General features: G+C 38.2%; 1 protein-coding gene across 2 annotated transcripts in view; it reads left to right on the top strand.

Annotated features, from left to right (window-relative positions):
* The window catches only part of CTDP1 (CTD phosphatase subunit 1), a 106,055-nt gene that overhangs the window by 49,180 nt on the left and 43,023 nt on the right, over window positions 1-13,852 (top strand). For both annotated transcript variants that reach the window (XM_061346337.1, XM_061346338.1), the window contains exon 11: window positions 2,029-2,191. In XM_061346337.1, coding sequence (XP_061202321.1) covers window positions 2,029-2,191 — 163 coding nt within the window. The remainder of the gene's footprint in view (window positions 1-2,028; window positions 2,192-13,852) is intronic.

The following is a 13,852-nucleotide window of genomic DNA, read 5'->3' as shown; positions in this document are numbered from 1 at the left end:
GATGATGTGTTCTTAAAAACAAAAAGCTAGATTTATTTCTAGCCTAAGAAAATCTGCTTGGCTGCCTGCTATGTGTAACTTGTGTATAATTCTTGGCATGGTCAAGCTTGTCATGTTTTTAATGCAGTTGTGTAAGGTGCTTAGACCGTTTGTTTTGTCGTTCTGTGCTTTACTAAGAATGTGAATAGCATCACCACCTTTCTCTTGGTTAAAGGGCACCTTTTAAAAAGGTATAGAAATCACATTTTAAAAGAGCCTTTTGAAAAATATGGTGGGCTTTTTTCTCTTTCACTTATGAAAATTATTGTCTGAGAACAGTTTAATAACAAAAGAAAACATTGTGGTCTACAGTAGAAGACATTGGGGGGGGGGGGCAGGGGGAGGGAAAGGGAGGGAGGGAAAAACAACCAAACAAACCTGCAGACCTGTTAAGCTGTGAAGTGAAACTACAGTTTGGTTAGTTCATTTACATAACATCCAAATCATTGTTTTGGCTTAACAGGAAATTTCGCTGTTCAGAACTGAGACTGTGAAGCGGCACATGTCTGCTGTGGGGCTGAGCTGATGGGGGTCTTCTGCAGGAGATAATGCAGTTCTGGGTAGCACAGCAGTGACTTGGTTCTCTTTCCCCTATGCCCCCAATTCAGAAAAATGAATTTACATCTCCTGCATCTATCCATGGGATCTGAGATGAGATGTGTATTTTGGAAATATGAGCCCTCAAAATGAACTTGATTGACAGCTTTCTGTGGCTTTCAGTTTTTATCCATTCTGGGATTGAAGTACTGACGTAGAAAAAATTCTTGATATTTAAATAACCTTTTTTTTAAGAAGCTGTCAAGTTCATGAGAGGAGAAACGATTTTGTAAAACCTTACCTATTATTGTATTTATGTAACTTAATAATGGCTTTTTTGGGTGGGGATGCTGATCTAAATCTATTTCTTGAAAATTCAGGCTTGACAAGAAGCAGCTGTCCTGTGCTGAAACTCTTGTCAGCAGAGACCGTGCTGTACCCTACCTCAGTTGCCACCACTCAAATATATATACTTGCTTGTGGTAACCATTACACACATAATATGGCTAGTGTAAGTAATTTGTGACCTGTTAGCTTTATAACCTGAGATCTTTGAATCCTGGGTGATGTTGAGCTGCTGTAATATGTTCATGAAGGTTAGTGTGACAGCCCAATATTCATAGTTAAACTGTATTGTGTAGCAGTTTTAGCTTCTCCCAGTCTTTTGTAGTCAAGCAATATTCACAGAAAAAATTTACCCAAAAAATACATAGAAGTCTTCTGATGTTGTTCTAGATGTAGTCTACCTTTTTATTACTATTGTAAAGAAGTACCTGTGAAATTATAATTATTTTATCAATTGTTACGAACATTCTGATATTCCTTTTTGTATCTGTGTTGTGTTTAAATACAATAACTAACAAGGTAATAAAAGGCAGACTAAAATAAAATACTACTGTATTTGAATACTCTGGCCAAAAAGAAATATTGTCATTGCATCTCATCCAGGCTTAGCATCTAGGAAACGTCTGAAGATGAGGCTGCAGAAAGGAGCTTTTGAATTGCAAACTTGTCTGTAAGGTTGAGAAGCAGAAAGGTATCCTTTGCTGCTCAAGAGCACAAGCATAACATAGATATGTTAGAATGTAAGAATTGTTTTCTGAATGATATGTGTCAAATGACAGATGAGCTCCACTTGAGTACAAACCTTGAAATATTTTAAGGGCAATGCATTTGAAGCTACTGAAGCTCTTGCTTCAAGAAAGGTTTGATGGTTACTTACAAGAACAGTTGGAGACAGGATAGTATCTTGTCAAAGGTTAGAATACCTGAGCCATCAGACTGAAACTGAGAGCAATCTTTGGGAGACTTGATCTTCTGTTGGTGAACACAGAATCCTATTAAGCAAAGACATGGATATTCAGCAGTCATAAGTTTTTTGTAGGATTTTATTTCTAGACAAGCTGTTAATCAAGTGAATCTTTCTCATGTGGGACCCCTGAAATTTTTCAGAGTTGTTCAACCACATCAGCAGCAGATGTTTGAAGAAGACCTACCAACAAGTGAAAATGAAGAACAGCCCGGTCCATCTAAGCGGAAACGCCAGCCAAGTATGTCTGAGACAATGCCCCTGTACACCTTATGTAAAGAGGATTTAGAGAGTATGGATAAAGAGGTGAGCTTAACTAATTCTGACAGGTTTCTAACATAATTGCTAGTTATAACATGATTGCTAGTTATGCATAACAGTTGAACTTACATTTAAATTATGCATGTATGTGAACTGACCTTGCATGCTACTACAGTAGCTTCAAATAAAAGCCACAGGAGAATAAGAGGTACAGTTCAGGCTAAAATGCAGTTATGTCCTGCAAACAAACTTGAATTGGGAATGGGAGTACTCTTGTATGTAAGGAGGCCTTTAAAGCAGAACTTCATTGAAGCGTAGCTTTGTCATGCAAAGCATGTTATTACATTTGCTGTTTGCTTTGCTTTGTCAAATGTCACTTTAAACTTTTTTTTTCTCTAAGTAAATCTTGAAATCTGGACAAAATCAGTGTTGGCATGGGAGAAGAGAGGTCTGTGGATCTAATAGGCACAGGCTTTAGAGGTCAGAGAGCCAAAGGGGATCATGGGCCTCATTATCCATGGACATGTTAATTGCAGTGCTGTTAAGTCAGCTGTCATAGTTCTGCAGGTGAAAGGAGCTTTCTGTTACAAGAGCAAACTCTACTTTTTCACACAAAACATTATTTGAAATTCATTGTGAACCTCTAGCAGCTGCTTATTTATTCACTTATCCTTGTGTGCTCTTTTTTCAAATGAGCGACTATTACATAATATTAAATGATACACAGGAAAAAATACCTGTCTTTGTACACCATGTTTCATGAATTCATTTCATTGTGTTTGACTTTATTATGAAATCTAGTGACTCTGGAGTTTGAATTCATCTTTGAGCTTAGATCATTCACTGGGTTGGAGACGGGAGTGTGTAACTTGTCAGCTTCTGGCAGTAAGCTGGTCTAGCCTTAACAGGCCTCAAGAGTTATCTTCCGAAAATACAATGAAAGTGTGAGAAATAAACTGCACATTTCACCAAGGAAAGAGTATGTATACAGCATAGTGTGATTCTGAGATGTGCTCTTGCTGCAGAGATCCTGGAAAGACTTTGAGCTGTTATTCTAGGGAAACATTCAATAACTTTCAATAATTATGATGAGCTACTCTGAATTTCATATAAGTGCAAGCTTTTAAATTTACCTGGTAACTGTCAGAGTCTACAGCTTTGGAAGAAAAAGCAAAAGAAGTAAAAAGTAGTTTACTCACTTGATCTGAGACTTTCACACGAAGTACTGTTTGTTCTTGTCACGATGTCAGTCCCTAAATCCATCTGTTTGTTCCTCCTGTTACCAGCAGTACTTAAAGCAACTTGTCATTATGGGTTGTTTTTGTGTACTAACATTTTTCTAATGGCATGCTTTAGGAAAACATTAATGAATTGCTGTTGCAGTGTGTGCACTGTGCAAAAAGAATATGTGCACGTTTTCCAGAATTACTGCATAAAGTATTCATTGTTCTGTTTTTAAAGATAGTGTTTAGGGACCTTGTTAACAATCTGGCACTCTTAATTCTGTGATTGATTGATTGCTCTCTGTGCTGCTACAGTTAGACCAACAAAAAAAGATCCAAAACACCCAACTTACAAATATAAACATCTTAAATTGCAATGGTTTGTTTTTAAATTATGCTTTTACTTAAAGTGCATATTATGTTTGGAAGCTAGACTATGTGAACTTCAGAACAAACGAAGCCCAAATTCCAGTGGATATTTTTTTGCATAGTTGACTTAGCTTTGGTTCCAAGAGTATGATTTGAGGTTATACTTGCTGCCAAATGGTTTCCTTTCCACCAGTCTCTATTCCCACCTCTCTTTATTGAATTTACATTTCTCTGGTCCTTGGGCAGCTGAACCACTAGAAACTCTTCACTTGGGTTTTTTTGGGGGTGTGGGAGGTATATTTTGGATTTGTTTGGTGGGGAAGTGGGGTGGGAGTTTCTGGTACTTCAGCACACCAGCATGGTTTGATCAAGCATCAAACATTAGCACTGAGACACAGAGGGAGCACAAAGGACATGTATTGTGGAGGTTGAACTGGATATGGTAGTGCCAGTAGGTTGTCTTCTGGGAATTGACTATAGAGACAGCCAAGGAAGACAGTTTTTGTTGACTAGTTTGGGACTGCTAGCATAACCTTGGTAAAGGTAAAGGTAGTGTATTCATGTACAAGAAATGTAAGTAGTAAAATGGGATTTGATGGTGTTGTAGAAAGTACACTTACAAAATAGGGGGGCAACATGTAGTGATGTCCTGCTCCAGAACTACGAATGCTAGTGCCAAGATTGTTGGGGTCAGGAGAACATGGTCCAAGAGTCACAGAATCATAGAATAATTAGGGTTGGAAAGGACCTTAAGATCATCTAGTTCCAACCCCTCTGCCATGGGCATGGACACCTCACCCTAGAGGGTAAAGGCAAGTTACAGTGTGACTTTACTTCAGAGTAAGCCAACCCAAGTCTCAACTGCTGTGTTCCTGCCACTGAGTCACTGTTGATAATCATGCGACCATACAGCAAGCCACTTCAGGGAGCTGGCTCAGTCAGAAAAGATCAGTTTCCACGTTAATCTTCATCATTACCAGCTTCCTGGAATAACTTGCCATTGCTGCTGCACGAGTGCTAACGTTGGGGAAAAGGCAGAAGACTGGAAGAGGTGGAATGAACAGTGAAGGCAGAACTGCAGCCTTCTAGCTTTAAAACTGCAACATCAGTACTTTTTTCTGAATTCCCTGGCAAATTCAGATAAGGATTTTTGCTAGATCAAAAGAAGTCTTACAGCTTTAGGCACTGGGTGTTTGGTTATTTTTTGTGGGGTTTTCTTTTTCTTTTTTTTTATTTAATGAAATAGGAAATGCAAGCACTTGTATATGCTGTTTCTGTGGACATGAGCAGTAATTCCTTTGCGCTTAACATCTAAAGGAAATCTTGCTTTTTCTCTTCAAAAATCTCTGAAGAGGCCACACAGCCCCAGGCAATACTGAATTTTAATGTAGTTTATACATGGGAGAGTCGTGTTATAAGAATCAAGATGGAAGCTAGTAAAGAGACTTTATTATTTATTCCCAAATAAATCTCTTTCCATCCTTAACCTATTTAAACTTCTCTTTGCTGCTTTTTCTAGTAAAAAAAGCAGTACCTGTTCCAATATTCCATGGGGCAGAACTGCCATGGATAGGTGTGTTGCTAAAATTTGGTATTACATGTATTTTTATCTTTTGTTATTTTAGCCATAGTTGTGCTATGGGATACCAAGTAAGTCAAAGGAAATGAATAGCATCCAAGTTTACTGAAGTTTAAGGTCACTTAGCCTTTTGTATTTTTTCAGTGCCAAAGATTTGGGAGACCAGATTCAATGGTATTTACTCTTCCCTCTGACATGAGAGACTCTCTTAAACTTTGGGAAAATACAAGAACAAGAGTATTCAATGTGATAAGATTGCCGTTCATTGGGCAATTGTCAAATTGGGGTAAGTGCGTAAGAAACAGATCTCTGGTTGGGCAGTAGCTGAGAGAACTTTTTCCCCTTTTTGTGCCACCTAAACACAGATGCTTTACAACTGGTTGCTGTAGTTTACTGACAGAAAACCAGACAGTGAAATCCAGGCTTCAGGTGACTATTCATTTCCAGAAAAAAGATTTGTTAGCTAAAGCATGTTGTGCAAAGGAAGGTAATGTCATACAAATCATGTAGTGTCGTGGTTTATCCCCAACCAGACAGCTTGTCCACCCACTCCCCCCCTCTTCTTGCCCTCCCCCTACTTCTGGAGGGACGGAGAGGAGAATCAGAAAGAATGCAACTCCCACGGGTTGAGATAAGAACAGTTTAGTAACTAAGGTATAACACAAACCACTACTGTTACCACCAATAATAGTAATGATAAAGGAAATAACAAGGGAAGAGAATGCAACACCTCATCACCAGGCGACCGATAACTCGCCCTCCTAGCCCGACCAAGCACCGACTGATACCTCCTCCAACCCTGCAGTCCTCGCCTTTCTGGGTCACTCCTCAGTTACATCTAGGGCATGACGTGCTGTGGTATGGAATACTTCTTTGGTCAGTTTGGGTCAGGTGTCCTGTCTCTGCTTCCTCCCAGCTTCCCCTCCTCCCTGGCAGAGCATGAGGCTCACAAAGTCCTTGGCCAAACCAAAACATCATTGTTATCAGCTTTGTTCCCAGCCCGAAAGTCAAAACACAGCACTGCACCAACTACCAAGAAAGAGAAAAATGACTGCTACTGCTAAACCCAGGACAATGTAGGCATACACCTGCCTTCCTATTCATAATTGATGATCTCAGTACAGGATGATGTGTAGCTCTCCTTCCCAGGGGTTACTCATGGATCATCTTGCAAGGATCTTTCTTCAGAGTTCATTGAGAACTGTTCCTGTAAACTTGTACCATATTGATTCCTGTCTTCGCTGAAACAATTACACGTTTAAAGAAGGCCAGCAAAAATGACCTGTGACCAATATTTAATAAACTATGTTAGCCTTGCTGATTTAGAAATGTATCTACTTTATTGAAGTTATTGTTAATTCCTTTTTATTAAGGGTAGCTTCCTTCTGAATGTGTATTCCTAAATGATATTTGGAGAGAAGCTTATGCAACTGGGCTAGTATCATGTGCTACTAGCTAGTCAGATTTATCTAATCTTTAGACTGTCATGTCCTATGTGCTATTAGGAAGCTGTGTTTGTTTTTGTGTACTAATTGCTTCCTGATAGACTTTGACTTTGCTTTTCTGTCAAACTTACTCTTTCTTTGTAGATCTTTTGTAGACCTAGAAGGCAATTTTTAGCCCCATGCATTGTGCTAACTTCTTTTTTAAATTTTTAACTGAATCAACTTTATATAGTCTTAAAGATTTTCCCTTTGCAATTAGTGTCCCTTTCATAATTAAGTCGACATCCTTGTGTATGGTAACTTGTGCCTGGGTAAGTAAGCAAGGTCAAGACTTTTTTTCTTCTATTCTTTTTGGCTACAAATTATTCTCTTGTCCCTTTAAGAGCTGTGGCTGGCAGTACAGTTCCTTTATTTTATTCTTTAGGTGCTGTCTAGCTTGCTAGTCTGTAAATTACAGAAATCTATAGAAAGATTCCAAGTATTCCCTTATTGAATGCGAGTGACATAGGAAAAACATATGACCCTCCTGTGAACTGTGAGCTTGTACTGAGCTGAAGATCCTGTTCTCTTGCTCATACCTAGACTGCTGCCATATCCATGGTAAACTGGAATTAGAAGACAGCCAACCATAAGTACTTCTATCTGTTGCTGTCAGCACTTGAAGGACTGGTCTTAAGCAGGTACCTGGTACGGGCTTCACTTATGGGAAGTTCCAAAAGGAGCTTCCGGTAAGGCAGTAAGATTTCAGAAAGGCTTGAGTAAGTTCAGCAAAGCAGAAAGGCTTCTAATTGCATCTTGAAGTGCCTTCTCATCCAAGATGGCCTGGGATTACTAATGTTCTGGAACAGCTGTGCACACGTCATCTACTAGTTAAATGTTTGTTATGCTTTTGTGTTTATTACCATGTTCTTGTCAGTGCAGTATCTGTATCTTGTCAAGTGTCATCATCTGTACCATCTAAGGTAAAATGTTTTGCTGGTTTAAATTCCTCTCAGTTTGGGACTTATGAGAGGGGAAGAGAGGGAGTGAATCTGGTACCAGTCACACCTTCAGCTTTCTCGTCTCTCACTTCAGTTAGTGGAGCTGCAAAGATTCCTACCATTGGTTGGATATGTATTTAGCAGCTGCAGAGTGACCACATTGCAAAGGTATGTTCTGTGTATCAGTGCTTTTAAATATACAAATTTTTTCTTGAGTGGGAATGATCTGATGAACTACTTTTGCATCAAAATGGTTCTGTTCATTTGGTACATATTCTGCACATTTGGAATTTATATGCAGTATATAAAGACTGAAATGGACAACATACTCTGCTCTTACATAAGGCCATTTTGTCACTCTGCGTTTTGCTTTCATCTAGCAGATCTATGCCTTATTTTGTTCTGTATTTTAAGTTAGTGGCTATACCATGAAGTGAATTAAGAGGCAGTGGTTTTCTCCTTCAATTTAGTGAAAGCTATTATCTCAGTAAGTGGTTAGGCTCTTGGTTAGTTTAAAAATACTAATTTAATGCATAAGATGTGGTCTCTAGCACAAAATGATAGCTCCCTGGGGCACACTTGGGCACTGCATTGCACATTAACGGTTCTTTGAATTTCCACAACTGGGTTTCTTGTGCAGAATTTCTCGTGTGACAACTTACCGTGTAGCCTGCCGTAAATTGTACAAATGCTGAATTTGGTCAACAATCTTTTCTTATAAATTGCAGCCTTTTTTGAAGTTAATGAGCCTGTGTGTACACTTACTGTTGTCAGCAACAGTCATCCAGGCACCTTTACCCTTTGAAGTTACGAGGTTTGCTTTACAGTTAGTAGACTGTTTCCAGTCAAACTGAACTTTGAAAAGAAAACTTTTTGAGGTACCTATTAGTGAAAGTAATGTACTGTGCTGTCTCTGTTCCTTTACCTACAGTCCTCTTGTCAGCTTCCTACACATACTGGTTTCCACATCCCCCCACGGCCCTGTTCACTCCTGCACAAAATAGTAGATATTATTAAAGCTTGAAAAACCCCAATCCCTGTCAGCTTTACATTTTCATCATGGAGCACTTACTACCAGATGGCTTAATCCAGCAAGCCTAAAGGTGTTGCTTGCTTGCTTTCTTTTACTCGGAGAGCGGTTTTCTGGAGAGAAATGGCTGTGGTGCTGGGAATCAGGGTGTTTCTTCATGGAGCACTTGCTGTGGTGTGGTGCCTGGCCAGTGCAGCAAAGTAACAAAATGTTACTTTGTTTTGTAATAACCGTAGCTTAAAGTTGTGAAACAAGGGGAGTACTTTAGTGCTCTTAAGATTTTGACATTCACCTGTCTCTAATATGGTTAAATAACAGAATTAATTAAACATTAAACTACTATAATATTAAAGGAAGTATTTCACCCATATTTGAGTATTGAAGAAAACTGAATAAAGTTGTTCAGTACTATTTTCAATAGTTTGGCAATGAGAATCAGCAGTGTAGAATTAGCCTGTCGGTACAGTGGGATGGGGAGAGGAAAGATGAGCACTTAAATGAAGCTGGGTATCAGTTGTTTGTTTCTGCCTTTCTTTGCTTTGCTTTCAAGAATTCATTTTCCACTTAAAAAAAATCAGTATTGGTTATGTTTAAGCTGTATATTTTCCTTCCCTCCCCCCTCCTTTTCTTTTTTCTTTTTTTTTTTTTTTTCCCTGCTATTTTTTGTTAAGAGGGCATCATGGCCCAACCTTGCCCTAGCAGCTATCTTAACTGTTTGGAAAGAGGATTTGGTTTATGTAATACCATGTTTTGCAAGGAAACAACCGATTGCTAAAATAGGAAAAGGTTTTTCATCTAGTTTGATATTATCTCAAGTAAACAATCAGCTTTTGGACCATTTCTGGTTTTCTACACAGGTTATTTTAGAAAGCATTATTGAAGTGCAATTTCCAGTGTACCTGGTCATCTTACTTTTATTTTAGATCTATTTTTATCCACTTAAATGCCATGAGGAAACATGGGAAATGTACTGAAACCTTTTGGCATTCAGATAGTACATCTTGCAGATAAAAATGGAAACTACCTATATATGTAAGGATTAGTTTGATGGCACTCAAGACAGGTTGTTAATTAGAAGGTGATATTACTATATAGAATCTTGTGCAAAAATTAATATCATCTGTCAGATTCTTGGCTGATCAGGCTATTAGAAGAAAAGGAAACATATGATAGCGACTGACTCACTTTTATTATGCACAGGCATTTTAACGGGTAATTTAATCCTCAGATAACTACAGATGTTTGTACTGCAATAGATACTATTAATGGGCTGACTGAATGGACATCAACTGCAAGCAGCCTTGCTTACTTGAGAGCTTGCCTCTTTGAGGAATCTGACAAAACTTACAGTAATAAGATTTCCTGACTTTTTGTCCAAATTTCCCTGTTTATTCTATTGATAATCCTTCAAAGATTGATTTGATTTACTTGTTAGCAATGATGCTTTTGCCATCTTGCATGTTCTTCCTACTTTTCTGTTGTGATCAACAGTTGATTCAGTTTCTCTGCCGTTCTTCTGACGGTGTTCTCAAAATTGTTTCACTGTAAGTGATCTTGGATATTTAGAAAAGAAGCTTCCTTTTACATGTTGCTATCATTCTGCTAAGCAGAATGAGTAAAAATTATGCAAATAAGACTAAATCTAAGCTCTGTTTGTTTATCCAGATAAAAAATTCTTTGGCTTTTATGCCTTGTAATATAGAAAATGCATTATTCTAATGTTATTCCATATGAAATGAAAAGTAGGTGTATAAAGCTTCCCCTTCTAGAATGTATGTACAAGATATACGTTATTCTATATGAAAGAAGGCTTTTCCATACATTGTTTGGTTTTTCTAGTAACAGTGATAATACGTATCTGCAGCCTTCTTTGCTTGGCCTTAGAAAAGAGAAGCTGTAAGCCTTTTTCAGCTGTTTGTTTGCTCACTGAAAATAGGGCAAAACTTTTTTAAATAGAGTTCAATAACCTTATTTTAACATATATGTCTACCTCCATATGCTAAATCAAAAGCTGTCAACACCAGTCGGCCACTGTTAAAAATGAGTTGTCTGAGCCATGTTAGAACAAATTTGCAAGCTGATCCCTGACCTAATTATGAGCAGCTGCATGTAGGGCCTGATTGAGCTTCATCACAAGTCTAGCATGTTCTTACATTTAAATTTCAGCTGATATTCTCTGTGAGTGATATTTAAAAGTATCTGCTCAAGTCCTGGTCTGTCTGAGCTGTTTCTTCATAACTTTTTTTTTGTTGTTGTTTTATCAAGATGTCCTGATACTTGTATTTCAACACAAAAAATAAGTACAGCTATGCAATATAGCATAATTAAGTGCAATGGAGAATCTTTGCTAACCCATAACAGTAGTCTGCTAGAAGATTTGTGTTTGGAATTCTGGTGGTATAAAAACGCAAGTCTTATTTTGGTGACATAAAGGCCAGGTTACTTCTAAATCAGCACTAAATGACGTTTTGTGCCATTACTCTCTAGCTATCCTTGATCAGCTATCGTAAGGTGACTTATTTTTAAATTTAAGTTATGTGTAATTTCAGTGGGTCACTTCTAAGATGTCTTTGAGATAAAATATCTCTGCTTTGGTAGTCTTCGTTCGTGTGAGGTGCCAGCTTCGGAGATAGTGGCACTGCATACAGCCACTCAGCTCTGCCTCTCTGCAATAGACTTGCAGCCGCAAGTGTTGAGCTCCCCTGTCAGCCTTATCAGAATATTTTCATTCCATGGGCAACTTTAACAGAGATTATGAAAAGCTGCAGAACAAGAGCCCCTTACTGATGTAAAAAATTCCCTGCTGCAGTGCAGTCAGAAAATGAATAATTAACCAAATGGCCATGTTGCTGTCACTTTTTCATGTCTACACTAGTGCTATTAATTTTGGGTTTTAAAAGAACGCCAGTGTTACTCTGTACTGTTACAGGTTTTGTTTACGAGTTTGCACCTCCTCTTTGCTCATAACAAACATGATGATGATGCTTTCTTGGAGATGAACACAGACAGCTGCCTATCTCACGTATTTTAGTGCTCCAACATCAGACTTGCTTCACCAAAGAGGTATTGAGAACTGGATATAGCTGGCATACCACAACACCAAGGTCATATCAGAACCTTAATGTTGAGTTTCACCACTGTAGATGCAGGGATTACTTTTCACTGTTTTGGATTGCAGTTCGAGGACTTCGGGTTTTTTTGTTTGGTTTTTTTTGTTTGTTGTGGTTTTTTGGGGGGTGTGTAGTTTGTGGGGTTTTTTTTTTGTTTGTTTTTCTTTGTTGTTTTTTTTTTTTGTTTGGTTTGTTGGTTTGCTTGTTTGTTTTTTCTTCCTTGATTACTCTGTGCCTAATTTTGGCTATTAAGTGGGGATAGCTGGGCAGGACACTTTCACATACACAGTGCTCATATTTCTTTACCACTTCATTTAAAACCTGCATGCTTGATTGTACAGAGTCTGTTTGCAGTCCCATTGCTCAGTTCAAGACTGACCTGTTTTCACTGTCATCTTTAAGTTTCTAGTAAAGTTTTTCCAAATATTCATTATGTGAAGTGGCTTTGTTAGCTTGAGCACACTGATCTGACACAAGGTCTCTTGGCCCTTGTGATAATGAGACCAAGCTAATCAGGCTTACTGAAGTTCATGGACCACTAAGCAATGCTTCACGAAGCCAGTTGGTGTCTGGCAATGCTAAAGCTAAACTAAGGTTAAAATTAGTAAATTGCGGCAGATACAAGCTGGCTCTGCTTATGGCTAGTCTGGATCAGGGTGGGTTTACTAGCTTGTTCACAGATGTGTGAATAAGTCTATAGTGGACACAGCGTATTTATGTTTTATATAGGAGTGGTTTTGAGCTAGTAAGTCGTACTGTATCCCAGTTGCTCTACACAGTGGTAGTTCCTTTGCAGCTGTGATACCTGCAGAAAACCTGCACTTGCAGATAAATGCAAGCAGGTTTTTGCCTGTCTTGTTCTCACGTTAGGATTTTCGGTTTCATTTGGTAGACTATGACTTACGAACAGCTTCATATGATGCTGAACAAGAAGTTCAGCAACTAGCTGTTGAAATGAGAAAAAAAACCTTTTTTCTCTGAAATAGGTATCTGTAGTGGTGAATATTTGTTTAGTCTAAGTGAAAGGTATGCTTTCAGTTACCCTGGGGATGGTAAAAGCTAGTGCTGTGCTAATAGCGTTGTTAAAACAGCTGGAAACAAGGATTCATTGTGATAAAGCTTTGAAACAATTGAGAGGTAAAAAATATGGTCTGTTGTGTGCATATTGTGAGTATAAGGAACTTCCATGCTTGTATGTATCTTCTAAGGATTATTTGGGTTCTCTTCTCTATTGGAGTAAAGCCTGTAGTTGCCTTTGAGGATGACTTGAAAGAGAATATGTAGGTTAGTGGCTTGGTACAGTTTTCATAAAAGCTGAGGTTTTCTTTTTAGAAATGCTTGCTGTAAAAACCCGTAAATATATATATACACACATACATATGTGAAAAGGATTATTTTAAATCTCTTCCAGCAGTTCAGCAGGTGTTAACTGATAAAATAGTGAGCATATGGAGAGAAGCATCCCATCCTCATTTTAAAACCAGTTGGACAGACAGCAAGTTGGATTGGTGGGGGAAACCTGCTTGTACCTGTTCAAAGCTGTGTGTCAAGAAACATGGTATCAACTGGGCAAGAGCTAGAGTGAGTTCTAGCAGTAAATTATACTTCATTCTAGTCTTTGTTATCTAGAAATCTGATTGCTTTTTAGGTTTAGGCAACCAGTATCTTATCTTCTACAAAAGGCTCATGAAAGTAAATACCATAATAGATGTGTTCAATGTCTATTCATTTTTGGTTTGTGTTTTAAGTGGCACTTCACAAGAGGAGATGCTTTCAAGAAGGCATTCAAACATATTTTGATTATCAGAAGTTGTAGAATGAAGCCTATGTCCAAAGAAAGCGTGCTCTGAGGGAACGATTGGAAGCAATAGAAGTATATGAAGTATTTTATGTGAAGTTATTCGTACCCAAATTTCTATTCTGTTTTTATAACATGATAGAAAACCAGATTAGGAACTCAGAAATTACAT

The sequence above is a fragment of the Neopsephotus bourkii genome, unplaced genomic scaffold, assembly GCF_033783945.1.
Source record: "Neopsephotus bourkii isolate Nb327-2 ecotype Australia unplaced genomic scaffold, CSIRO-AGI_Nbou_v1 NB_272, whole genome shotgun sequence".
Taxonomy (NCBI): Eukaryota; Metazoa; Chordata; class Aves; order Psittaciformes; family Psittacidae; genus Neopsephotus; species Neopsephotus bourkii.
The sequence above is the reverse complement of the archived record's forward strand: the minus strand, read 5'-3'. Positions and strand labels throughout refer to the sequence as shown.